Source organism: Pogoniulus pusillus, chromosome 6 (genome assembly GCF_015220805.1).
Source record: "Pogoniulus pusillus isolate bPogPus1 chromosome 6, bPogPus1.pri, whole genome shotgun sequence".
Classification (NCBI taxonomy): Eukaryota; Metazoa; Chordata; class Aves; order Piciformes; family Lybiidae; genus Pogoniulus; species Pogoniulus pusillus.
This window is the reverse complement of record NC_087269.1, coordinates 31,313,995-31,339,993: the sequence shown is the minus strand read 5'-3', so window position 1 is coordinate 31,339,993 and position 25,999 is coordinate 31,313,995. Positions and strand designations below refer to the sequence as shown.

The window sequence follows — 25,999 nt, the reverse complement described above, 5'->3', positions numbered from 1 at the left end:
ATTAAAATTCAGACATTAATCTGTCAAAGGCAAAAAAAAAGATAACAGCACTTTAAAGAGAACATCAGTTTTATGCTGTTATTAAAGTGAAGCTGGAATCTGGATGGAATAAGCTTCAAACTGGGCATGTGCAGACCCTGCCTGTCTCCTCTATTTAAATGAAAGCTGCTGCTGCTGCTGCCCTTCTCTGAGCTGGAGTGAAACAATCTGAAGCTTCAGTGAGAAACTCTGCGCTGGGTCTTACATTACTCGAGAGAAGAAATTGATCTGCTCTACACACATGCACAAAAAAAGGTAAACTGGCTGAGTGAAATTCAGAGGACAGCTTTTTTTTTTCCTGTTTGTTTGTTTGTTTGTTTAGATTTTGTTCACTTGAATAATCAGCCCATTCAGAGGGGGATCTCTGGTTCCTCTAAGGACCCCAATGGCACCAAAACTGTGGAGTCCTTCAATGCCTGGAATGACTCAGAAGCAAGCACCTACACTCTGATGGACCTGCCTCTTAGAGCCCCAACAGTAAGTGGGGTTTTTTTGTTACTAAAAGTTGTATCAAGTAGTTCTGTTGTCAAAGCTGGCGTTTATAGAGGTGGAAATGGATGCCTATGGTGTGTGTATAGATTTAATGCTGAAATGCAATAATGAACAACATAATGAAAGCTTTAAAAATCTTCTTTTTATTCCTTTAACTCTTTATTGACTGCAGAAGCAGTGGTTTTCAGCTGTTATGTGGGCAGAAGACAGGGAGGAACGTGCAATGGCAAAGCACACCAAATATGTGGCAAACTATCAAAACATGATGTTCTTGTGCATTGAACAGCTGTTTAGTGGTTCAAACGCAGTGCTTTCATGTTACTATTCAAGATGGAAATCTCTGTAATTTGTTTAGTAGTTTGTAAGTGCAATGGAATGCTTACACATGTTAGAGTTGTTATTTGGAGTAACCCAAGAGAACTGTTCAGAAGATTTACCCAGGTAAGCTCTACCAGAGCTCTCTCTCAGCTGTTAAATACTAAGTAGAATGAAAATTTCCTTAGAAGGGTGAATCTGTTTTAGGTGACATTTCAGGATGGAATTTCTTTGGACTCACTAAAAATATTCTTCATCCCACTCCACAAGCCCAACCCAAAGGAGTTCAGAAGTCTTCTTCCTAGTTGTGCATGTCAGTGTACTATTAGAACCACATTTTTTGCCTGCTGTTTATACAAAAGTCTGTTTAAAAGTAAAGAATTAAAAATAAAATCCCCAAGGTAATTTAAAATAAAAGTTTTTAAAATCTGAAATTCAACTTAAAATGTTGATGTGGTCACAGCAGGCATTTTGGTACTGCCCACATAACAAAGAGGACACTTAAACATTGTGTGCAAGTTCTAAATACTCCAAAAGATTTTATGTTTGGGGTTTTTTGTTTGTTTTGTTGGTTTGGGTTTGGGTTTTTTGTTTGTTTCTTTGTGGGATGTTGGATTGGGTGCTTCAGTTTGTTGCTAATTCATAGGGAAGGACCAGTAAATATTTTATTATTTGCATAATAAAAATACAATCTATTGATTTATTTCTTAATAAAACCTGCATGCATGTGGTGTACTACAGAGCAATAACAGAGAACTGTCCTGAGCCAAGGCATTTGCAAACTAAATTAGGTGGATAACATGCAAAAGAGGATAGCAGAACATGGCAGGGAGGGAGAAGAGGATAGAAAAGGATTCTGAGAGCAGAATTTCAGATTTACACTGGAAAATTAAAAATTGATTTTTTTTCCCCTTGCTCTGCTGAAAGGAGGTACTTAGTTGCCCATTTTCTCTTCCTAGGTCAAGTAATTGTATTTTCAAACTTCTGCATTTTAATTTGACACAAAGATTAGCTGAAGAGAGTTTCAGAAGTGAATGCAATATGTGCTGCTGTGTGGTTGTGATTAAATTCAGAAGACAGGATACAAAATCTGTTATCCAAATTGCTCAACAGGACAAACATCCTCTATGGAAACCCCTGCTGTCTACTAGAAAGAGGGCTTAGCAGTTGGCGTCACCCTGCTGAAACCATAATTGAGGTGGGATTACACTTCTCTTTGTGCTGCCTGTCATCACAGAGCAAGTGCCTACAGAGGTTAGCTCAGAAATCAGAGCAAGGAGCTGTGAAGAAAAATCAGTGCTAATAGTTTTTTGAGGCCTCTTGTGGGTAGGCAATACAAGCACTGCACCTAGAAACCCTGTGAAATTGCTGTATTTCTGTTCTGATCATTTTTCTAAACTATATGATTTGTTGTAATGTAAAAGGCCTACTGCTACCATGGATTATACAAGTCAAGCTGTGCAAATAAGAGGCTTCATTACCTGTTATTTGTAGGAAAATTAAGAACAAACAGACCTGATACATATAGGAATGCCAAAACTTGCAATATTTTGGGCTTTATTCCATTTAACTACTCATTCTGCAAACCCAAACACTACATTTTGAAGCCAGATGGATTCATAAAAGCAACTGTATAGCAGTTCCTATTTCCCTTTTCCTTGTCTTCTTTAACACCAAATGAGATACAATGCAACTGATGGTGGAAGTAGCTAAAATGTCCCTGTCCTAGTCTTTTCTGTTCCTGCTTTCTGAAACAATGTCACACAAATAAAACAATTAATCAGTCAGAACCACTGATGAAATATGTTCAAATCCCCACATGACCTTACAAGGCTATTTTCTTTCCCTAAAACTATGAACTATTGCTTTATACCTTTGACATTGGTGGAATGTGAGGAGTGGGCAATGATTTGCATTGAGTATAAATATTTAGATGCATGGCCTTGCTCCTACCATCATTACTGTAAGCTTTAGGAGGACTTCACTAATCAACATGTCCACATGATTGATCCATTTTTTTCCTTGCTTTGAAAAAGAGTAATCCATTAATAGTTGAGCTCTATTTTGTGCATGTTGTCCTTTTTTGACTTGCACACAAATACTTTTTTCATACTATGGGCATGATAATTCTTCTACTAGTAGTCATTCAGAGGTGAGCAGGTTTGGTTTGTTTAGAGATTTTATTTCTTTGTTTGGTGAATTATAAAAGAGCTATTTAGAAAACTTGTTTAGGAAAATGTGCATAATAAACAGACTCCCAAGACAGAATAGATGTAGACATCAAATAGTGCTAGGTTTTATATCTTATCTAGATATAGACCTCCTAACCTGAGCAAATCACTTCAGAATCATGATTTTTGTCCTAAACTGCAAAGGAATTCCTTTATTTTTTTAACTCTCTTCAGATCAGTGCCTTGTGTGGTCTTGAAAAAACTTCATGGTGAAACACAAGTCCTGCCCAGACTGATGTCTGGGTTTTTGCCTTTCTTTTACCCCTTGTCTACTTGCACCAAGCCTTGGCAGAAGGCTCTCTTCCTGAAGGAGGCTGGCAGCTAAAACTGGCCCTCCAGGAAGAATTCTGCCTCCCTTGTAACCAACTGTGGTAGCAAGCAATAAATATAGAATAGCAAGGCTCCATGTTGTTCTGCAGCCTCCACAGACAAAGCCAGAATAGGAAGGATTTAGATATTTTTAGGTATCATTTCTGTTTCTCCAGACTGCCAAAAATCATCTTAAGTTCGTAAGTCTCAGTGAAGTTTACTGAATAACTGAAAACAGTCTGTCCTGGTTTTGCTGTTTTATTACAGGCAGTAAGCAAGCACTCCTTTAGGGAGAACAATGAGCATTTTATGAAGGCATACTGCATTAAATCTAGCTGTTTTCCTTTATGCTAGTGTCTCCACAAGGATGCACTTAAACCTGCTGGAAGGAAATGCACTAAAATTGAGCAACTTCATAATGCCAGGGAGGTGGTGGAAGCACCGTCCCTGGAGGTCTTCAAGAAAAGACTGGATGAGGCACTTAGTGCCATGGTCTAGTTGGCTGGCTAGGGCTGGGGGATAGGTTGGACTGGATGATCTTGGAGGTCTCTTCCAACCTGATTGATTCTATGATTCTATGTCTTGCCACTGACTATTGAGGCAAATGATAGAGAAGGATTTAGAAAAGGATTACACTTATATATGGAGGATAAAAATGTCCTCTACTAAGATGATCCTTTCAAAGGGATAATAATAACAACTCTTTTTTGGAGCACAAACTGACTGCTAAGACTCTGTACCAAAAATTAAATTCCCACATCACTGTTCATTATGCATATTTCATGGCATTGTGAAGCCCTCAGTTCCAGCTGAAGAGGGCTGTGTTTAGTTAGGAATTCTGGTCTAAATCATTGTGGCACTTCCTAAGCTCTGTATCACTCCACAATTATCCATCTGATTATGCAGAAACAGAGTGTAAATAAATAATAAATTACATGTCTGTCAGAGATTACAAACAGACTTTCTTTTACAGCTGTAGCACAAGGCCAGTTTTTTCCATACATCCAAACAGTAGTTTAAAACCTGCTTTGAAGGTGGATTCAAACGCTGTCCTTCACTAGTGGTATGCTCTCCAACTGGCCTTCAGTATTTACTGTGGAGAAATTTTGTCACATTGCAGTTACTACCTTGATGTCCTCCATAGCTTCTGTGACCATTTTGTTTGCCTGCTTGAGAAATGTGCAATATTTATACTGACTGACTGTAAGGAAATTGGTGCTTCCCAATGAATTAATTCCCGTCTAAGCCACCCACAGCACGGTTGGTCTGTGGGTATACTGGCACCCAGTGGTCACAGAGCCTCAGGTGCAAGCATCTTTTACTTGATCAGGGAAAGCCGTAGTCCATTGTCCATCCACTGAAAAATCTCCAACCTCTTAGCTACCTCCTTTTTTACCATGGTTCATTTGGTGACGTTTCACACCATGTTACATTAAATAAACTGTCTTGCAGTATCACTTAGGATAATCAGGTACTGGTTTTACCTGCTCGTTTTTCTTATTTCCAATACAAAGTATATATATAAAGAAGGATGAACAGAAAAGCATGTGAGACAACTGCTGTATATTATCAAGGCAACCCAAATAGTTGTTCAGAATATTCTCAAAAGACACTGTTACTACAAGGGGAATTGCAACAGTGGGATTTTTATTCTTGCCTACCAACCAAGTACTCATACTGTGGAGTGACAACAGAAGACAGAGACTAAACAAAGCTATTCTGCTGGAGAAACTGAAAAGAGAAAAGCCTTGGGAATTGTCTGATTACTTGATTATCCTGCTGACCTAATTTCCTCAAGTGCTATCTTTTTATCCATGTCCTTTCTTTTGATGTACAATTCCTATAGAAGAGCTAGAGTGGAACTTGATTCTGGCCCACATTTTCATCTTTTATTAAGGAAGCTGCATATGTGCAACTTAGTGATCAATTTGAAGTTCATAGGTCTGATCCAACGCCTTGAGCTTTAACTCAGGTTTGTTTTTCCAATGAAAACAGTGACATGACTTTTAAAAATAATTAACTTTTTTCCTCTTAGAAAATAGCCAGAATTGGACTCTATGGCAAAATTCCCAGACCTAAAGGAAGTCCACACTAAAATGTCAATTTATTCCTCTTTGCCCCAGATATTTTTCTGTCCGTATATTATTATTTATGTCCTATCACTGCTCCAGTATAAATATTATTCATTTATTTTCTTCACACTTGACATTTTTATTGACTCTGAATTTAATTCCTGAGTAAGTAATTTTAAAGTCTTCTACTGTCCTTTAAATAACCTTTCCTCTCTTGTGATTTCTTGGTGCATTTATATTTCAGTTTTTCTTGTCCTTAGTCTTCCAACCGATTTAATTCAAATTAAAGCCATTTTAATCTGTTCTTTGTAGCCAAAACAAGCTCCTTTAGTTGCTTTATTTCCATTGCCTTGATCCAGTTCTGATTAAATAGAACAGGGGGAAACATCAGAAATCTCCACTGCATTCATAATAATCACTAACTCTCTGTGGAACTACAGTTAAAAAACGTTGTAGTCACAAGGCTAAGGATTAAAAAAAATACAACCCCAAACCAAAGAATACCATTCTCATTTACTTAAAACAGTTCTGTCTCAGAATTTCCCTCTCCAGTTGCTAGTGGCATGGGGGGGTTTTGGGTGTTTTTTTGATGGTGGTGGTTGTTATTTCACTGGCAGTGTGATAAGCACAGCTATTTCTACCTAGGCGAGATGCCCATTGATGATGTGACACCAGTGTACACTTTGCTGCAGGAACCTGAACAACAAATGCCAGGCTACTGTCATTCAGTTACTCCATTAAGCTTAAGATTTGGCTCAAACTACAGTAACAGTCAGAGCTACATTTTCTCTCTCTAAGATCAGAGAATTTGTCCTGTATTTCATTGCTGCTACTGTAAAAACTCAGGAAGCACACTCTAGTTGCTGAGGATTGCTGCAGGCAGAACTTCAGCACACAAAGACAATCTCTTTGAGAATTCTGGACACTCCTGGGGTTCACCTCTTGCTACTGGCACATAGGTTCTAAATATACACTGTGTCCAATACTTTCAACCCAGTCTCACTCATGTATTCATTACATGAGTCTGCCTCTATTGTCTGAAAATACTCATTCTCTTTGATAACTGGAGTGCTTGTTGTCAGTGGCATTTCTGAACTGTGCTCTAATGGTCAATGCCAGCTACTAACACAACTATAGCATAAAAGGGAGACCTTAATGCCTACCTCTGTGCCAGTACTTGTGATTAGAAAACATACCCAGCCTCACAGCTCTATTTGGACTTGGCATAGGCACAGGCCTTTGTACAGGCAGTTCCCTTATCCTGGATCCTAGGCCACAGCCATGATGACAAGATTCATAGTGGGTAGGCTACAGATGATTAAGAACATTTCCTGGGCTTTTCTCAGCCCTGCTGTGATTCTTATAACTCGGTAGCTGGGGAATGTCATGGCTGCAGCTTGCAGGCTTGAGCTATGAGCAGTGGTCATGGTATGCCATTCCAGAGTGAGTGCCACCCTTGACGAGAAAAGCCTGGCTATGAAGAAGAGATAGGATCTGTCAATGCAGATGAATGAGAGCAGGGCTTGAGGAGCTGCTGCTGAGACACTTTTAGAACAGTGGCAGTTGCACAGAGGTGAGTATTTAAGGCTCCTTGCCTGACCTAATATCAAAAGACAGCATAGCAGTGATGGCTTAGACAACTGTACTTCAGTTTCTATCAGACCATCCTGCTTTCTGGGTGCAGCATTACTGTTTGCTTAATTACTAATTTGGGGTCACTTAGGCTAGAATCATAGAATCAACCAGATTGGAAGAGACTTCCAAGATCGTCCAGTCCAACCTATCAACCAGCCCTAGCTAATCAAATAGACCATGGCACTAAGTGCCTCAGACAGGCTTTGCTTGAACACCTCCAGGGATGGTGACTCCACCACCTCTCTGGGCAGCCCATTCCAATGCTAATCACTCTCTCTGCCAACAATTTCCTCCTAACATCCAGCCTAGACCTCCCCTGGCACAACTTGAGACTGCGTCCCCTTGTTCTGTTGCTGGTTGCCTGGGAGAAGAGATCAACCCCCACCTGGCTACAGCCTCCCTTCAGGTAGTTGTAGACAGCAATGAGGTCAGCCCTGAGCCTCCTCTTCTCCAGGCCAAACACCCCCAGCTCCCTCAGCCTCTCCTCACAGGGCTGTGTTCCAGGACCCTCACCAGCTTTGTCGCCCCACTCAGGACTCCTGATACTTAACTAAAAAAGGTTTAGTAATTAGTATTTTAAACGCTGTAGTACTCAGACTTGGCTATTGATTTTTGCTATGAGTCAATAGTTGATTAAGACAAACTATTTCATCAAATGCTTTATCACATACTTTACAAAGAGCAAATTGCAGAGCAAAACCAGAACTGGTACAGAAACCAGGCACAAGGTATAAAGCATTTGTGGTTTAGTATTTCTGATAATTAGTTTCCCAAAGACTGGTTAAATCCTGCCAGCCTTTTGGTGATCAAGCCTTGAGGGCAGCTCACAATTTAGAATTATTCAATGAGATAAACAAAATACCCATGCTACTAAAGGAATACATGCCAGTTTGTCCATAAAGATAATTTCTGTTTAAAGTCTAGACAGTGATGTGTAAGTACTGCATTATTTGATGTCAGGTGCAACAGAAGGAGTCCCTTCCTGTCTTCCTTTTCTATATCCTTATCTTTCTTTTGGGAGATTATAATAGCTTGTTTTTCTTTACCAAAACTTGTGCTAGTTTGAAGCAGAGTAGAATGTTTTGGTGAGAAAAAGTAGATTATAGGTTGTGAAAGGAAAACAATGGTGATGTCTACTCCCCTCACAGTCTTGCTGAGATGTATGGGAACAAGAAGGGAAAACATTAGATAACACTTTCACCATTTTGTGGCACTCTCTGGGTGGGCTCTGGCTGAGCTGCAGCTCCCTAACCTCACCTTCCACTCACCTTTGCTTCTTAACCTCTTGACTGAACCTCTATTCTTCCTTAGGACTGGGGTAAGGTTGAGAGGGGCAGGTGGAAGGTGCAGGGGTGGTTGAGAGCCCCTCCTGGGGACTCAGGTTTCTGGGAGGGGAGTTGTGTTTCTGTATTACCTTTTACCATGTATATTTCTGTCTATAAATGTATATACTGTAAATATCTGCTTGTATATTGTGCTAGCTGTAAATAAATAGCTTCATTTATATTCCCAGAGCCCAACTGAGTCTAGCTGGGTATTTCTAAAAGTCGGGGGGTTGGGGTACACCCAAACCACCACAAAAACTTGAAACCAACAGCAAACATGCAAACCACCTTTTGACCTTTCCACTGCTGATGGCATGTCCTGAAGATGATGTGGCAAATGCAATTTGAAAGCAATTAGCTTATTCTGATTTTTTGCTTGCTGTCTTTATGCATTCTTGACCGTTTCCTCTTCTAGAGAAGAATATGCCAGACTTACTTAATCAGAAAAGTCTGACAATATACCTATGACCTCTTGTTTACTTCACAGAAGATGACAGTGCAAGATGTTCCTGGGGCCTTTCCTACAGTGGATGTCCCAGACCATGCCCATTATACAATTGGAGTAGTCATTCTTATAGTGGGCATCACAGGAGCTCTGGGTAATTTCCTGATCATCTATGCTTTCTGCAGGTATTTTTCTTTTAGATGTTTCTTCAAATGTATAATTTTATGAACTTTAACTGTACTCTGTGCTCTGCAAATTCAGTGTAGGTATGCTACCAGACTTTTACTATGCAGACATAGTAAAATGCATCAAGAGACATCTCTGTAGGAAAACCAGTGGCAACCTGCTATTTTCCTCTGACTTTCTCACATTAACCATAGCCATAGCAAAACTATGAACAAATTTGCAAAGAATTACCCAGATAAACCAAGTAATAGAAGAGCAGTCAAACCAGAAACCTTCCAGTGAATTTTTTTCTGCTGGCTGAACTCTCTGCACTGGACTGATGGGATGTTTTCCACCTGTGTTTTTCACATATCTTCTCTATTTTAGAGGTTTCCTTTCTCCTGCTGCTTATTACTCAGTTTGTTTTCCCCTCTCTGTTCTGTACTGGCCATGTCTCTTTTCACATTTACTAATGCTTAGTTAACTTACTTTTAAGTAAAGCCACATTCCAACTTTTGCATCTGAAGGAAATTGGATTTCTGACAACAATGTGGTATTTTCACCATGCTGTTTCTGTTTTGCCACACTTGGGCAGAGCATTGGCGTGATGCCCAGACCAATGAGCTTCTATTTCATGATGCATCTTTAGGCACTAATGTAATAAACCAAAACAATAAAAAATATATGATATTTGGCTGTGTTAACTCAAATCTTTGGAGTGTGGACATCACAGTCTGGGTCTCAACCCTGTATTTATGTGGTGCCTTAAATGTTAGGCTTCAATATGTGCATTCAGAGTAGATACCAACACTGAAGTGTGCATCGCATGGCCTTAAGGATTGAAAAGGTGTTGGCATGCAGACCAGCAGTCCAGCTTAGTTCTTTGGCTGGTCCCATACAGGAAACCAAGTCAGGACAGCCGGCAGCTCCACTGAAGGACACAGCTTGTTTTCATTTGAAGATGTTATAAAGACAGAAAGAGATACTTGGATACTTATAGCAACATAACAAACATCAGAAGTTCAGAACACATCAGATGCCTACAAAGCAGTCTCAAGAAATGGCAAACTGTAAGACAGCCACTTGCCTGAAACAGAAACATGTTCTGTAAGTTTGCAGACTACTGAACAAATGCAAGCATCCCAGAAGCATCTACTAATACCTCATTGTTCCTAAACTGACAGATAGGGGACCAGAGCAAAGAACACATCTTTTATTCTGGCATTTTTCAGTTATGTCTAAGAGTGAAGATTTGAGCAAGGAAGCTAAAAAGTTACTCTGAGCCCCAAACTGAGAAGTTCTCAACTGAGCTTGTATGTGTACTGTGCTAGTTTGAAGCAGGCTAGAATGTTTGGTGAGAAGAACTAGATTACAGGCTGTGAAAGGAAAACAATGGTGATGTCTACTTCACTCACAGGCTTGCTGAGATGTATAGAAACAAGAAATAAAAACATTAGATAACCACTCTCACTTGGGCTGCTGCTTGAGCTACATCCTACTCTCTAACCTCACTCTCCATTTTGGACTAATCCACTTTGCTTCCTAACCCCCTGGCTGAACCTCCATTCTTCCTTGGGACTGGGGTAAGGTTGAGAGGGGCAGGGGGAAGGTGAAGGGGTGACTGAGAGCCCCTCCTGGGGACTCAGGTTTCTGGGAGGGGAGTTGTGCTTCTGTATTGCCTTTTTACCTTGTGTATTTCTGTATATAACTGTATATACTGTAAATGTCTGGTTGTATATTGTGCTAGGGGGGGCAGGGAACACCCAGACCATCACAGTGTACCCTTTAAAGACTGGCACTGTAACACTATGAGAAACATATACAAGCAGGATACACTGAAGACTGGCCATTGCTTTCTTTAAAGCTAGTATCTGGGCCAGTGTAATGTCTTAGAGAAGAATTAATGTAAAACAAAATGCTTCATCTGGTATATAGTGAATCTGCTTAATCTCTGTGTTTAGAAGTGACTGTTGATCTTATAATCAGTGGAAAACGTGATCCCCTCCCCCTGCTTAACACAATCCAGATCCGGAAATCCATAGAGTGCATCGACTTTAATTTCCTGTTCATCATGGACTTGCAGTGTACTGGCTCAGCATATTTAAAGAGCAGTTATGATTTGTCCCCATTTAAACAATGCTCTAAAGTGCACAGGTGTATAAGGGTGTAAAATTGAGCCTTGCTTACGTTCTCATGAGGGAAATGAGAAGCATTCTGTTCCAGCTTGCCGTGTTGTGTCTTGGCATTTGTGAAGCTGCCATGGCTCACAGGAAAGAGAAACAATGTAAATACCAGTACAGAAAAGTTTAGCAACATTCTTTCTGATCTCTGTAGGAGTAGGAGCCTTCGGACTCCAGCCAACATATTCATCACCAATCTAGCCATTAGTGACTTCCTGATGTCCATTACACAGTCTCCAGTTTTTTTCACCAACAGCCTCCACAAACGCTGGATTTTTGGTGAGAAAGGTTTGTATATATTCCTTCTAAGATATCACTAAGTATGTTCTTAGCACAGTGGCAATTAATCTACTATTTCCTTATCCTCAGGTACATTTGAAGCTGAGAACATTTCTCAATGTTGTTTCAATGCCGATGCAAAGGTCTCTGTGCAATATATACACTTCCATCACAGAGAGGAAAGTTGCATACATGGCTTGGCTGAGCACATGCTCCGCTGGATAAAACACTGGCTGGTGGGCCAGGCCAAAAGAGTGGTGGTTAACAAAGTTAACTTCAGCTGGCAATCACTCACAAGTGGTTTAGGATTAGGACCAGTTGTGTTTAACATCTTTATCAATGATCTTGATGAGGAGTCAGAATGCACCACTAGTAAATTTGCATCAACATCAAGTTAGATGGGAGTGTTGATCTGCTTGAGAGTAGGGAGGCTCTACAGAGAGATTTAGACAAATTGGATCATTAGGCCAAGGTCAATGGGATGTGCTTCAAGAAGGGCAAGTGCTGGGTCCTGCACTTAGGCCACAACATCCCCATGCTGCACTACAGGCCTGGGGAAGTGCATATGGAAAGTTGTGCAGCAGAAAGTGATCTGGGGATTCTAATTGATAAGCAGCTGAATATGAGCCAGCAGTGTGCCCAGGTGGCAAAGAAAGCCAATGGCATCCTGGTCTGTATCAGCAACAGTTTGACCAGCTGGTCACTGGCAAGTGATTGTTCCCCTGTATTCAGCACTAGTGATGCCAAATCTTGAGTACTGTGTTCAGTTTTGGGCATCTCAATACAGGAAAGACGTTGAGGGTCTGGAGTGGGTGCAAAACCAGCAACTAAGGTAGCAAAAGGCCTAGAGAATGAGTCTGATGAAGAGTAGCTGAAGGAACTGGGATGGCTGGTTGAGTCACTGGCCCTAGTTGTGTTTAAAGATCATTGAGATAAGGTGTGTAGTGGTATGTTTTAGTGGTGAATTTGGTAGAGTAGGGTTAATGGTTGGACCTGATGATCTCCAAGGATTTTTTCCAACTTGAATGATTCTATGAAAAGCATAAGTTATAGGACTAACCTTCTTGCCACCATCTTCCCCAGTTATCTTATAACTTAGTTACTGTCAGAGTCCTGTGACAAAGAAGCACTACTCTTCAATGCACCAGAGCAGAAACCCTTCTAAATAACTTACTCTTGGACTTGCACCTGGCAAACTGAGGCAACAAATCCTGGGAAAAGTGATTTTTTGCAACAGAAAAAATTGCTGAACAGTTCCTGTGCAGTAAGAAAATGGGCAATAAAAGTGTTTTCATTCTTCCTATACAGCTATAAGAGTAAGACTAGTTGTGGTCTCTTGAGCAAGTATTGATAAGAGGAGGGTCAGAGAAGTAATGTTGCTATTTTGATCTCTGAAAACCAAAAGCACTTTTTTGTTGGTTTTTTCTTTTCAGTTCCATAAAGAGTTCAACAGCATAGAAGTTAAAATAAAAATATAACCTTTTAATCATTACATTGAATAATTAAAATCACTTATTAATATATAGTCTGCATATTTGATGCTGACCTTGAGCTATAAATGGTTCCATGATATCAAAGTATCTATAACCCACTGTCAAGCAAAACAGCTGTTTCTACAGGAGCTGCAGTAAAAATGGAGTTAAATGAGGTATTAATGGACTGCTGAAATGATCCCACTAGAAACATCAGAAATCAACAAGTGCAAATACATTAAATATCACTGTTTCAGCAATCTGAGCAAATGAAATCTTTGAAGTTTATCTCCATGGATAATGCAATTAGCAAGACAGGCAGCAGATTTGAAATAGCACTACAACTGCAGGAAAATTGAAGTTCCATTGCTTTACAAACTCCAGAAGATATTAGTTCATAAGAAACACAGACTTGAAGTCTCCCAGAAATTAATTAGCATGGGTAGATTAATTTCACTGCTACTTCTGTCATCTTCATTGAAAGGCTGTGAGCTGTATGCCTTCTGCGGAGCTCTTTTTGGCATTACATCTATGATCACTTTGATGGTGATTGCCTTGGACAGATATTTTGTCATCACAAAACCTCTGGCTGCTGTTGGAGTGACATCTAAGAAGAAGGCTCTAATAATCCTGGTAGGAGTCTGGCTGTATTCTTTGGCTTGGAGTCTCCCACCCTTCTTTGGATGGAGTAAGTGAAAAGGAATAAAAGGGGGCTTTCCCTTATAGCATTGGATTAAAGACTGGTTACAGGTACAGAAGAGGGTTGAATTAATAGCTTGCATATTAGGCTTGATTAAATAAATACGAAGAAAAAAATATATATTGAAACTGAAGATCTCTAACCAAAATAAAATAAACCTAGCATGTTTTACAGTACGTTATATGAGCAAATCACTTTGACAAAGTCACTTTTCCTTTCAGTAATTACTTACTGAATAGAGTAGATAAAATCAAGGCAAACATATGTAAAGGATGCTCCTGCCTATTACCCTACTTCCACTGAACCTAATTCAACAATATTAATGTGAAATTAATGTAATTGTAGTTTTTTCTTATGACTTTTTTCCTCACCAAAGGTGTTGTGTAAGACAGTAGTGTCAATCTAAATTTTGTTATTCACATAAAAGTGTCTGAGTATTTTGCACAAGCACATCTTCAGAAAGTCTTGCCTGTGTACTAGATGTTGATCAACAGTCAGCCACTGCTATCTTCACTAAGGCCTCCCACAAGGGTGGAATGTAGTAGTAACTAAGTAACTAATTTACTTTGGTAATTGTGAGTTTTACACCTGCAAACTGGAGCACACATACAGCATCTTGACCCTTGCAACTTGTAACAAAAAAAAAAAAAAATCTGTTATTCTTCCTCATTTCAGGACTTTTTTTTCCTATGAGTCACTAGTTTCAGTCACTAAATTAGAATGAACTCATCATTCAAAACCCCAGCCCATTATTGTGCTCCCTAATTCCAGAAGAAATGTGTCAGCTCAGCTGAGACGCTAACAATAAACACTGCCACAACCAACTCTGTTACTGAGTAGAATTTCAACAGATCTTTCTTATGGTCATGTTATTGTGATTCTGATCCCCCATAAACATGAAGCATATTTAATCAGGCAAACTGCAATACCAGGAGAAACAGCCTTTAGTTGAATGAGGAGCTGTTAGAACAACAAAACGATAACATAGTCTTAGATTCTTAATTGGAGAGGTGTAATAATTGCTTTAAAGGGTGCTGTTATCTTGCAATTAGATTCTCATAGTACCCACAGTACTAATTCTCATATGGTAATTAGATACATCGGAGCACTTGCAGTGCAGTATCTTTACGGGTTCAATGGAAAATACCACCCTTACCAGTGAAAATTAAAATGCAAAGGTAAAAAGACATTGCTGCTGACAATTTCTTAGCAGTTTGACACAGTTCCTTTAAGGAGCTTGCATTATGTATGTATTTTTTTTTCAACTTGTACCTAACTTTTTATCACAAAGAAATTTATTTGGTCTGCACAATAAATCTTCCTCCTTTGCATAGTAAATTTCTCTTATCTGCATAGGATTTTGAAAAGTGGCATTTATAGCAATCAGTTTCATTTCACTCCTTGGGAAGACAGAAATCTGGCAGGAAATGTAGATATTTAAAAACAGTAGGAGTCTGAAAAAGTATTTGGAGAATTGCTCTTTGCATTGAGCTTTAAACAATAATTAAGAACCAACACAAATTAAGCAGAGTTCTGATCTGAAGTCTTGTACTTCTAAGCATCAATAAAATGGGGCAGCAGAATAAAGGACAATGAAAAGAGAAACACAAATAATCAGGGATCCTTTTAAAACTCTTTTCCATTTAATAGAATAGGAATAAATCTCACGTTCTTCTGAGTAATTTAATTTCTGCACTCAGAATAAGGATCACTTCATGACTTAAGCCTTCTCCTGTCTCTTTTCAGGTGCATATGTTCCAGAGGGTCTCCTGACTTCCTGTTCCTGGGACTACATGACTTTCACACCATCGGTCCGTGCCTACACAATGCTGCTTTTCTGCTTTGTGTTTTTCATTCCTTTGATTGCTATCATATACAGCTATATCTTTATATTTGAGGCTATCAAGAAGGCCAACAGGTACGCAGCCAACAGTCTCCAACTTATATATTTCTGTTTAAATGACTGCTTGTTTTCTTAGAACAAAGACTAACAGAAGCAAATTGGTAAGTGTTACACTTTAATTCTATGTGTACAACTAAGACAAGAAACTGAACAAGAATTTTGTCACTAGTCAACATGACAAGAAGCATGACCTTCAGAAGGACCATTCCTGAATTTAAACCAGAGTTGTTCAGCATATTGTCTGATGATGTGAAAAAGGATATGAATAGCAGAAATAAACATGAAGGATGAGGTAGGATCACAGAAATTAGCCAACCAAAAGAAATACTAAAGGGACTTCAGAGATGCCTAACAACTGCTATTCAACTGAAAAATAGATGGACTTGAACTACAAAGCCCATCTTTGACAAAGGGTGAAAAAGAGGTAAAACGTTTAATCACAGGTCTCTGAAACAAAAACTATCATAAAAATAAAGGCCAATGTCCATCACTGCATTTGTAATCTGTAGATATCTGTCCTATAGATACAAGCATCTCTAATCACATAGCTCAGAAGTACAGAGTAAGGTAGCAAAGACATTTCTAACTGTATTTAATATAGCGTTGTTCAGCTAGCTCAAATACCTGCTGGTGCAGGATGTGATGCACATGTGCCACAGTGCAGGAAAAAAGGCATTGAGCAGTGAAGGACTGGCCACATACATACATTAACATACATTAGAAGTGCATGGCTATTAGCATAAACTAGCATAAGAGTAACTGTTGCCCCATTTTATGAAACTATTTGCTCAATTCCCAACCTCATTTTTTGCCGTTTATATGTTTATTTCCCCCAGGTCTATTCAGACATTTGGATGCAAACATGGAAATAAAGAGTTCCAGAAACAGTATCAGAGGATGAAAAATGAGTGGAAGATGGCCAAAATTGCACTGATTGTCATCTTGCTTTATGTCATTTCGTGGTCACCATACTCTGCTGTTGCTCTGGTAGCTTTTGCTGGGTAATTATGAATGTATCGGCAAAGGAATTTTCAGTGAAAACAAAAGGTGTGAAGTGGTAAAAGGCAGATCAAAGTCTTAGATACTTGTCAAGTTTAATGCCTGAAGTGTATCCAAAACATTTATATATTTAGGGGTGACATTTAACAAATGAGGCACATGCTGACTGATTTTTTTCTTAGTCAGACTACAAAAAAAAAAGAAAGAAAAAGCTTAAAGAAAAAAAGAAAACAGGAGGGTTGTTACTGGCAACATAACATTATTGTGCTGATGATTTACACACTAAAAAGATAAATAAGAAGCCCAAAAAAAGATGTATCCATGGGTTGATTCATTTGTTCTTTCTCTAGTTCTTTTACTTTAAAACAATATTCAATTTCTTGCATTACATCAAACTGCTGAAATTACTTATATGTATAAGCAAGTTCAGATTTAGTACATGCTTGCACTGGGTAGCTTTTTGATGCTGGATAACAAGGTCATAAGCATAAATCATCTAAGTATGTTCTCAATCTAATTCTTAGCATTTTATACAGTAATTTCAACAAAAGCATGACATTAGTAGCATGGTATCTGAAAGTAGCTTGACATCAGACTGCAGTTGAGACAATCCCACTACAACTAACAGGTTGTGAGCCCAAATGCTTTGGGTTTCTGTGGATATTTCTCCCTTGTTAACATGTGAGTTTTCCCACACTTCAGTTTAGCCTTTATGAATTGAGTGTGACTACCTGCTTTAGAAAGTATTGCCAGCTGAAATTCCTCAGGTAGAAGACTCCTAAGATGGTACAAAACACTTCAGTTTGTAGTTTTACAGTGTGAAATAAGGTTCTCCTAAACCTGACATACAGGATAAATTTACTTATGATGGTGCATTTTGGGAAGCAGCAGTTACTTTTTTACACACTTATGAAGCCACTGCAGGACCTCTTCTCAAACACAGCCTAGGAAAGCAGCTTCCTAAACATATCACTTATAAATTTCACGTTGAAGAAGAAAAACATGCTAGGAGAAGAGGATTCTCTCCCTTTTATCCAGAGGAGAAATTCCAAACAGCAGCAGGAAACATGTTCTCCATAATGGGAAACACATTCCTTGTTCTGAAACACGTTCCTTGTTCTGAAACACGAATTCCTAGCATGTGTTCCAGTGTCCCATTTCCTGTCACCAAGGGACTTATGTACCCACCACTGGTGACACATGATCATCAAGAGACAGAGGAAGAGCAAGAAGAAGATCTTAGAGCATCTTTTGCTTTAAGATACTACAGAAAAAGGAGATGCTTTAATCTAATTAGCTACGTAGAACTGTCAGGCTGTCCCATACAATTAGCATTTACCTTAGGAAAATCAAGTAATTGCTGCACTTGACTTGTAGCCCATGTCTTACACTAACAAAAATCTCAGCAAATGGCCAATTTCACAACTCTACAGTATATGACAAATGAGCATTTTCAGATTTTGCTAATGAAGACACTTGTTGAGCAACACAGCTTCATTCAGCTTTTTTCCATTTCTGAACTCGATCTTCTCGGCAATCCTTCTGAGATTTTGTGTAGATTAACAGGCCAAGCCTAGAGGCTTGTGGATTTCTATTACAGTGAACTTAGATTAAATCACTGCATGGCACATATGGCAGGCACTCATTGGACTGAAAACAATCTGTCTAATAGAGTAATAAGCTACAGAAAATGAAAGAGGAACCTCAATTCCTTCAGAAAATACTTTTGATAGGAAATTCTGAGCTAGCACACAGTCATGCTCACTAATAAGTTCTACAGCTTCAACTTTTTAGGAATGGTTAGCTTAAACAAAAGCCTTTGTCACTTTGTTTCTGTTAGTTCAACTCTACTCCAGTCCTGTCAAAGGGCTATCCCTCTCATCTCAAGGTCAAAAACTCTGTTCCAGGAAAGTCATTTTATTGTGTGTTCTCCAGAATGCATGGAGAATTACTCCTAAAAGCAATGTTTTAAAATGTACAATTAGGAGAAGACCTGTTAAAAATTGTATATGTAGAACATACCTATCAAAGGAAAGCCTTAAGTTAGAGATGAAAAGGCATCTAAACATTCAAGCAGCTGACAGAATGACTCCTGTATTACCACTGGCAAACTACCTCCTCATCACAGAACATAAATATTCATGTAGTATGCTGAACAATTTCTTCTGTCACCTTACACAATCCTCTCCTCAGAAAAAATCTGTCTGGTTCTACCTCTTGTCCATTAGAATAGCCATTGCAACATATATTCCTTGCTTTGGATACCTGCTGCAAGTTTCTCCTAAAGACTCATGGTCTTTCAGCAGTTATGCCTCCTTCAGTTTTCATATGAGAGACATTCTTCTGAGAGAGGATTGAGAGAAAAATCTGTTTTCCTCCATATTATTCTAGGAATACAAGACTCATTGAAATATGAGCCTTAGGCTGTTTTCTCAGGAAAAGGATCAGATATATAGAAAGGGTGTTATCCATGGAAGGAAAGACTTACTTGCTGGGCCATTTCACACAGAAATGCAAGAAGAGATCTTCATAACCTCTTTTTAGGTCTATGGACAATCTGCCTAGTAGGAACTGCCTATGAAATATTATTTTGATCTGAGCTATTCCACTGATTTTCTTCCAACCAAAACCTTATGGGTTCAAGCTATCTTCAAAAACTAACTGCCTGATAGTAGCATGGCAGACACAAATCATAATTATTTTATTGTTCAGAGTGACACCACCTGCATACATGCATGGTCACAGTAACATGAGTGTAAATTTAAATTACATACCCTTCGTTGTTTAGTTTTAAAACAAATACTTCCCCTATCACTTTTTAGTTCAGATCAGGTGAAAAATGAGGTTTGAATAGGAAAATAGATTTTTTTTTTTGTTATCTGTCCCTGTGATGTCTTGTTCTGCATAATTGTATAATGACATATTACTCAGCAAGTACATCCAATGATGATGGAACACACAGATATTCTGATGACATAGGAAATGTCACCCTCCTGAGCCATAGCAGTGAAGTGCTGCAAGAGAAGCCCCAGGAAAATCATGTTTCTCAGAAACACAATTAGGCTGGTGTTGATATTCATAGATAAAGGATGTAAAATTTGTTGTCTCTCTTTAGGTACAGAACTCCCCTTTTTACTCTTTCTGGAGCATTGTATAAAGCATTGCCTTGTCAGGATGTAACTGCACAGACTACACAGAGACCTATACTAAATATGCAATGCATTTGCATTACTCTAGGTATGCCCACATCCTAACACCCTTCATGAACTCCATACCAGCTGTGATTGCCAAAGCTTCTGTCATCCATAACCCCATCATTTATGCCATCATTCACCCCAAATACAGGTAAGTTTGTTCTTATAATCTTTGGTTAATATAGTAAAGAAAATCAGACAGTAGTTTTGTCACTTTTAGGACTACTATCTGAACTCTGCTTCACCTGCACATTTTACCTCTGTAAGAAAGCCTTGCCCTCACCAAGAAAACTTCTCAATACTATATAAATGTCAGTTGAATTTGGACTTGGAACAAATTACTATGCAAATGGGAGTTAAGAGATGTTTACGGATACTGATCTGTACTTCTGGATTACATGATAAAAGGCAAAAAGGTCTTCCCACCTCACAGGAAAGCACCATAAAATGTTTAACTGTCTTCACAGGAGTGTGAAGCAGTTGATTAAATTAACCAAGCATGTTATTTGGTAAGTCAGCCTACTTCTTCCCTATTTTGTGTGTCCTCCCCACCTTTCTTCAAATTTTCATATTTCAGATAATATTTCTTCTGAGTTGCAACATTTAGGGTCATTTCCATACCAAGTTCAGATGCAGGCTGTGAGATCTGATGGATGGCAGCAAAGCCATATGCTGTGGTTGCACCCTTTGTAAAGATCTAATGGGGAACTGGACTGAAAAGAGGTTGGAATGAGCATCTAAGCAGGGAAGGCAGAGAGGAAGAGGAAAGATAGGCAAAATACTTTCCTTATGCTGCATATAAGGAAAGAAATACTGTAATATAACTGCACATTTTGTACAACTCTACAAATAGCCAGTAAACAGATGTGTAAGTGGAAGCTAGAATAGCTGCTTAGGGGAAGATTAAAACAATTCATTTTGTGGTACTTCTGTGAGGTTCAGTTTAAAGGGACGGAATTTTGATTTCACCCTGATTAAGCTGAAAGCAGATAAAGCATCATTTTAATAGCTCACTTCAATTCAAAGAGTTATATTTTAATACCCTCATCCCTGCCAAGTAATAAATTTGAGTTCTGCAGCACACTGTGAATAAGTGATCTTGCAGGGTGATTGTATGTGAGATATTGGATATCTGGAAAACTCTTTTGGTACCGAGGAGTTTTCCAGTCTATGCAGAATTAATTCATCTCTCTGAATAAATGCATTGTATATGATAACTGAATCTTTGTGCTAACAGAAAAAATCTGACTGGTTTTACCTCTCATCCATTAGAACAGCCATTGCAGCATATGTTCCTTGCCTTGGACCCCTGCTGCGAGTTTCTCCTAAAGACTCACGGTCTTTCAGCAGTTATCCCTCCTCCAGACGAGCAACTGTGACCAGCCAGTCTTCTGAGATAAGTGGGCTGCAGAAAGGAAAAAGGAGACTCTCTTCTCTCTCTGACATGGAATCAGTAAGGGAGAAACTTCCCATGCATCCATTTTTAATTGCAAAGTAATTCATTGTCATATAAAGTCCTTGAAAGTTATAGATTCTTTAGATTAAATACATTACGGTGCTCACTCCAAGAGCTCCAGAGAAAGCAGAGGGATGAAGTAAAATAGAAGACAAAAGGCTGAATCATAGAATAGTCATAGGAGCAAAGAATCAAGTTGGAAAGCTCATTGAGTCCAACCATAACCCAACTACCATGATCACTAAAGCATGTCCTGAAGAACAACATCTGTGCACTCCTAGAATACCTCCAGAGGTACTTCACCACACACTCGGGCAGCCTGTTTCAATGCCTCACCACTCTCTCAGTAAAGAAGTCTTTCCTAATGTCCACTATAAATATGAAGAGTAAAAGCAGAATGTAGATCCTTGTATTCTGGGTAGTTGTTGATACTAAAAGAGTGGAAAAATGGAATACTAGGAAGTTTAGAAAGTAATGAAGCTTAGAGTCAGAACACCTCTGAAAGTGCGATCATACTTCTAGGATGTACTTGTCTGACCAGAGATCTGGATTTTAAACAAATACACAAAAAGAAACTGATCATCAGTAAATAGTTTTGCAGTGAAAGTAAACTTATAATGAAACAGATAATGCTTTCTGCAAGTCAAGTGAGATGTATTTGGAAGCATATTAATCATGAGGCTTAGCCAAATCACTAAATTCATTACAAAGTCATTCTCACAGGAGACCTCAACAGCTTGCTGCTGCCAGTCTAAGTGAAACTGAATGTTTTGCACAGCAGCTGACAACAGGGCAAATATTTGGCATCCTCTCTTGCAACTCAGTTACATTACCAAGTAACCAAGCACATTAAGTCATTGCAAATGTTTTAAATGAAATTTCCAAATATATGAAAAGCCACAATATTCCCAGTGATTCTTTTTCAGTCACAGAAACAACTGTATCTAACCTAGCCAAGCAGTGAATTATAACAGGTATTTTCAACAGTAACATTTCAGTTTCTTTGCACTCTACATTCTTTTGACTTCTTGGTCCAATCAAAATGGAAAACCTCTGGCTACTAGCCACCACTTAGGTTTGGCTAATAAAAAAGGCACACTTTCATATTGCTTCTCTTTGACTGTAAATCCCAGTTCTTAAAACCAATCAACCAACCAAAACCAACCCATCAGACAGTACTATCAGTGCTGGGGAAGGGAAACCATGCAAACAATTCAACAGTTCTTTGTGGTAGGAAAGTAATTCTTAATACTTGAGATAAACCAGTGAAATGGAAAATAAAAATTAGCCAAAGTAAAACAACCAACCAACCAAAGCCCAAACATCCAAGCAATTGACATGTTTTAGTCTGTAATTTCCTACAAGGCTTGAGTAAGTCTGGTTCTTGTTCATATAATGATAGAATGGTTTGGGTTGGAAAGGACCTCCAAAGGTCATCTAGTTCAAGTCCTCTGCAGTCAACAGGGACATCCTCCACTAGATCAGGTTGCTTAGAGCTTTGTAGAGCCTGACCTTGAATATATTCAGGGATGGGGCCTTGATTACCTCCCTGGGCAACCTGTTCTAGAGTTCCACCATCCACATGGTAAAGAACTCGCTCCTAACATTCAACCTAAATCTACTCTTCTCTCATTTCAAACCACTGCCCCTTGTCCTGTCACTACTGGCCTTTATAAACAGTCTCTCTCCAGCTTTATTCTAGGCCCCCTTCAGGTACAGGAAGGGCACTATTAGGTATTATCTTTCTCTTCTCCAGGCTGAACAGCCCCATCTCCCTGTTCTATCAAAGTTCAAGTTTTTCTACACCTCTTACTTTTATTTTCTTCCCTGAGGAAAGTATATCAAAGTGTCAGTAATCAAAAATATCAAATAATGAAAGCATCCATAATTGCTTTAAGTATTTCCTAGCAGCTATACAGTCTCATCTTATAGAAGCTACCTTCAAAGCACACAAACTACTTATAAAAAAAACACTGTTGCATGAAAAAAAATATATGTACATATTACACTGATATATTCCCCCATTGTGTGACAGAAAGTAGACTGGTTTGCCATGAGCTGCTCATCACAATTCCATTAGCTGTTTCAGTGTTTTGTTATGATCTGTGGAATTCTGTGATTCTTCATCATCATAGTGAAAAGGTTGATAGAACAAGGAAGGGATTTTCTTCTTCTTCTTTTTTTTTTTTTAATTAGAACAAAGCTTATAAGTTCAAGGCTTACCCATGGGAATAAAATGTTTCTGAAACACTGGTTGTGCAGACATTAGACATTTCCTTCTATTTATTTCTGCTTCCACTCAAGTGTCTTTGGAAGCTTTGTCCCTTATTCCTCCAAACACTTGTGTCTGTCTCTCTTGCAATTTCTCTCTAGATAAAACTGGTTCTCATGGGGCAAACTAGATGGAAGTTCCTCAGAATCTAGAGTGATTTGTTTTGCTATATTCTTTTTAGGGCTGTATTGACACAGAAATGGATACTCCCAATAAGCTCTCCAGACTTGCTAGCAGACAGACCTGCTATGAAACAGTTAAAGAGACAACTCAAAGTAGTGACCTAAGAGCCAAATCTAAATTCAAGAGTCATGACTCTGGCATTTGTGAGAAGGTAACAGACTGTGTAATATCTAATTTTTCTGACAACTGGTAGATTAACAAATCTGCACATTTTACTGTAATTAATCATGACACTTCCTGCCAAGAAGATGGGGATAACCTAAGATTTAACACAATGAGTAATGATTTAGAGGCTACAAAAGGTCGTCGGCTTTTTACTTCCACCCCACTTCATTATTCAGTTGTCTTTGTTGTCTGACAAGCCATGTGGCTGGTACAGTCATCTTGGCATCTGAATGGTACCTTGTCTTGTGTCTAATTTAAGTGTACATTCAATAACATTGGTATTTCATTGTCTAAATTATATCATCAATCTTTCTGTTGTCCTTCCATTTGCTATCAAATGAACATGTGGTGAGGGGTGAAAAATGAGGCTATCTTGAGCATATCACCACTTTTCAGTCAGTCTTCTGAGGTCCTTTCTTTTTCCCTCCTTTTCCTGTACTTTGCATTTCACATATATAGAAAATATGTGACATACCTATATGTCATTTCTTTCTTATCTTTTTCAGATAGGTGTAGAGGCTGATGACATACCCATGGTGGAACTGAATGTCACAAAGTACACTGCCATACCTACTGTAAGAATTATTAATACTTGGCATGGGTCTAAGTAACTGAGGGAACAAAAACTAATGGCAATCCCAGTCTCTGAGCACAGATGTTATTTTCTGAGATGCAAAAATTACACAACACTCCCAGAAGCATATAAAAAAAACATGATCACAAAGTGTAGATCATTTCTAAAACTAAGCAGAAGGAGAACACATGGCCTACAGAGTTCTCCTTCAGTTAAACTTCTCCAAGAAATTCTTTAATCCAGTAGGTCCCCTGATGAGGTCTGTGATTTCCTTAGTGGAGCATGGAAGCATCTATTTTGTGCCATTTTTAAATGAATAACATAGAGAGTAAGCTGAGCTAACCATTCTCACGGCTGTATCTCTCAGCCACAGTCTTGTGGCAAGTACTGCTGCACAAAGCGATGTGGTTAACTGTTTAATGTTCTCTGGTTTGGGTAGCAGCAAGCATCTAAAAAATGCAATTTGGAAGAAATCAAGGTAAGTTTCTGAACACATCATATTCAGTAAGATGCTTTGCTAGCACTTATTTCTTCTTCCAAGTAACAAAGCTATGGCATACTGACAACAGTTTTTTGACATCTGCCACAAGTGAGTCAACTCGACTTAATTATTGTCAGGGAAACAGAGAAAAGAGTTGACAGGTGAAAACAAGCCAGGTTTATCTCTGCACTGTGAACTCCAATGTAATATAAACAAATTAGGTCTTTATTGTTAATAGTGATTCTTATGAGCTATTGCTAGCTTCATCCTAAGACTCTCATAAAAGGTCCTGTGGGAAGTGACAGGCTAACATTACTGTTGTCAGAAAATGGTAATTAGTCTTTCCCTCATTTCCTGTTTCCACTTCATTATTTAATTTCTTTCCTCCTTCAAACTATGCACACTGTTATCACTACATTTTATATCACCTCTTGCCACAATGAACCTAAACAATCTCTCTTTATATGGAGAGACTCCTTACTTGACTGAATTAATAGACTGTGGGAGTATATTCATAGCACTTCTGTTCAGTTGAATGTGCTGTCATTTAACCTGGTCTTTCACCAAAGTAGACTTATGTAGCAAAAGCAAAGCCTGTGCTTTAGCACATTAACTTGTTTAATGTTTTTTCTCAAAAGTCATTAATGAAATATTGAAAGAATATTAGTATCTATTTGTTCCTCCATCCCTTATCTTTGCATTAGTTGTAGAGATCAGCAGAGTACTTATCTAAATGTATGCTACTTATTCATAGATGATGCAACCTGATCTCCTTGTAGACATCTGTGTTTTCCATTTCTTTTGAACCCTGCATCTTTTAGAGTGGTGAAACTCTGAATGGTATTGGACAAAGAAAAGAAGAGTCTCAGCATGGGCCATCTACAGCCCAGATACCCAGCATTACAATAACATACAGCAATGTCCAAGGAGCAGATTTGCCCTCTCAATACAACTCTGGTTTCCTGTACCCTAAGACCAACAGCCACAAGCAGCACAAGAACTTCAACAGCTGAGTGGTGCAAGCCAGAATGTCACCTTAGACAATACCTCTGGAACAACTATGGACTATCTGAATACAGAATATTTTCCTACATTGTTCTAAAATGCTCCTAT

General features: G+C 38.7%; 1 protein-coding gene across 1 annotated transcript; it reads left to right on the top strand.

The window, feature by feature from the left end:
- The first annotated feature begins 205 nt into the window (after positions 1-205).
- On the top strand, positions 206-25,999 carry OPN4 (opsin 4). Its single transcript, XM_064145672.1, has 13 exons — positions 206-294; positions 385-516; positions 8,906-9,048; positions 11,363-11,496; positions 13,444-13,647; positions 15,406-15,577; positions 16,399-16,563; positions 19,799-19,906; positions 21,028-21,208; positions 23,665-23,817; positions 24,338-24,406; positions 24,845-24,883; positions 25,708-25,999. Exons 2-13 carry the CDS (start codon positions 490-492, stop codon positions 25,897-25,899), a joined length of 1,587 nt encoding a protein of 528 aa, XP_064001742.1. The 5' UTR covers positions 206-294; positions 385-489; the 3' UTR covers positions 25,900-25,999.

What these genes read in the sequence shown, in the direction of transcription:
- OPN4 (XM_064145672.1), top strand. Translation starts at nt 490, where the DNA reads ATGGACCTGCCTCTTAGAGCCCCAACA. An exon ending in CCCACCCTTCTTTGGATGGA is followed by an intron (nt 13,648 to 15,405) that starts GTAAGTGAAAAG and finishes GTCTCTTTTCAG; the next exon opens with GTGCATATGTTCCAGAGGGT. An exon ending in ATCATTCACCCCAAATACAG is followed by an intron (nt 19,907 to 21,027) that starts GTAAGTTTGTTC and finishes CTCATCCATTAG; the next exon opens with AACAGCCATTGCAGCATATG.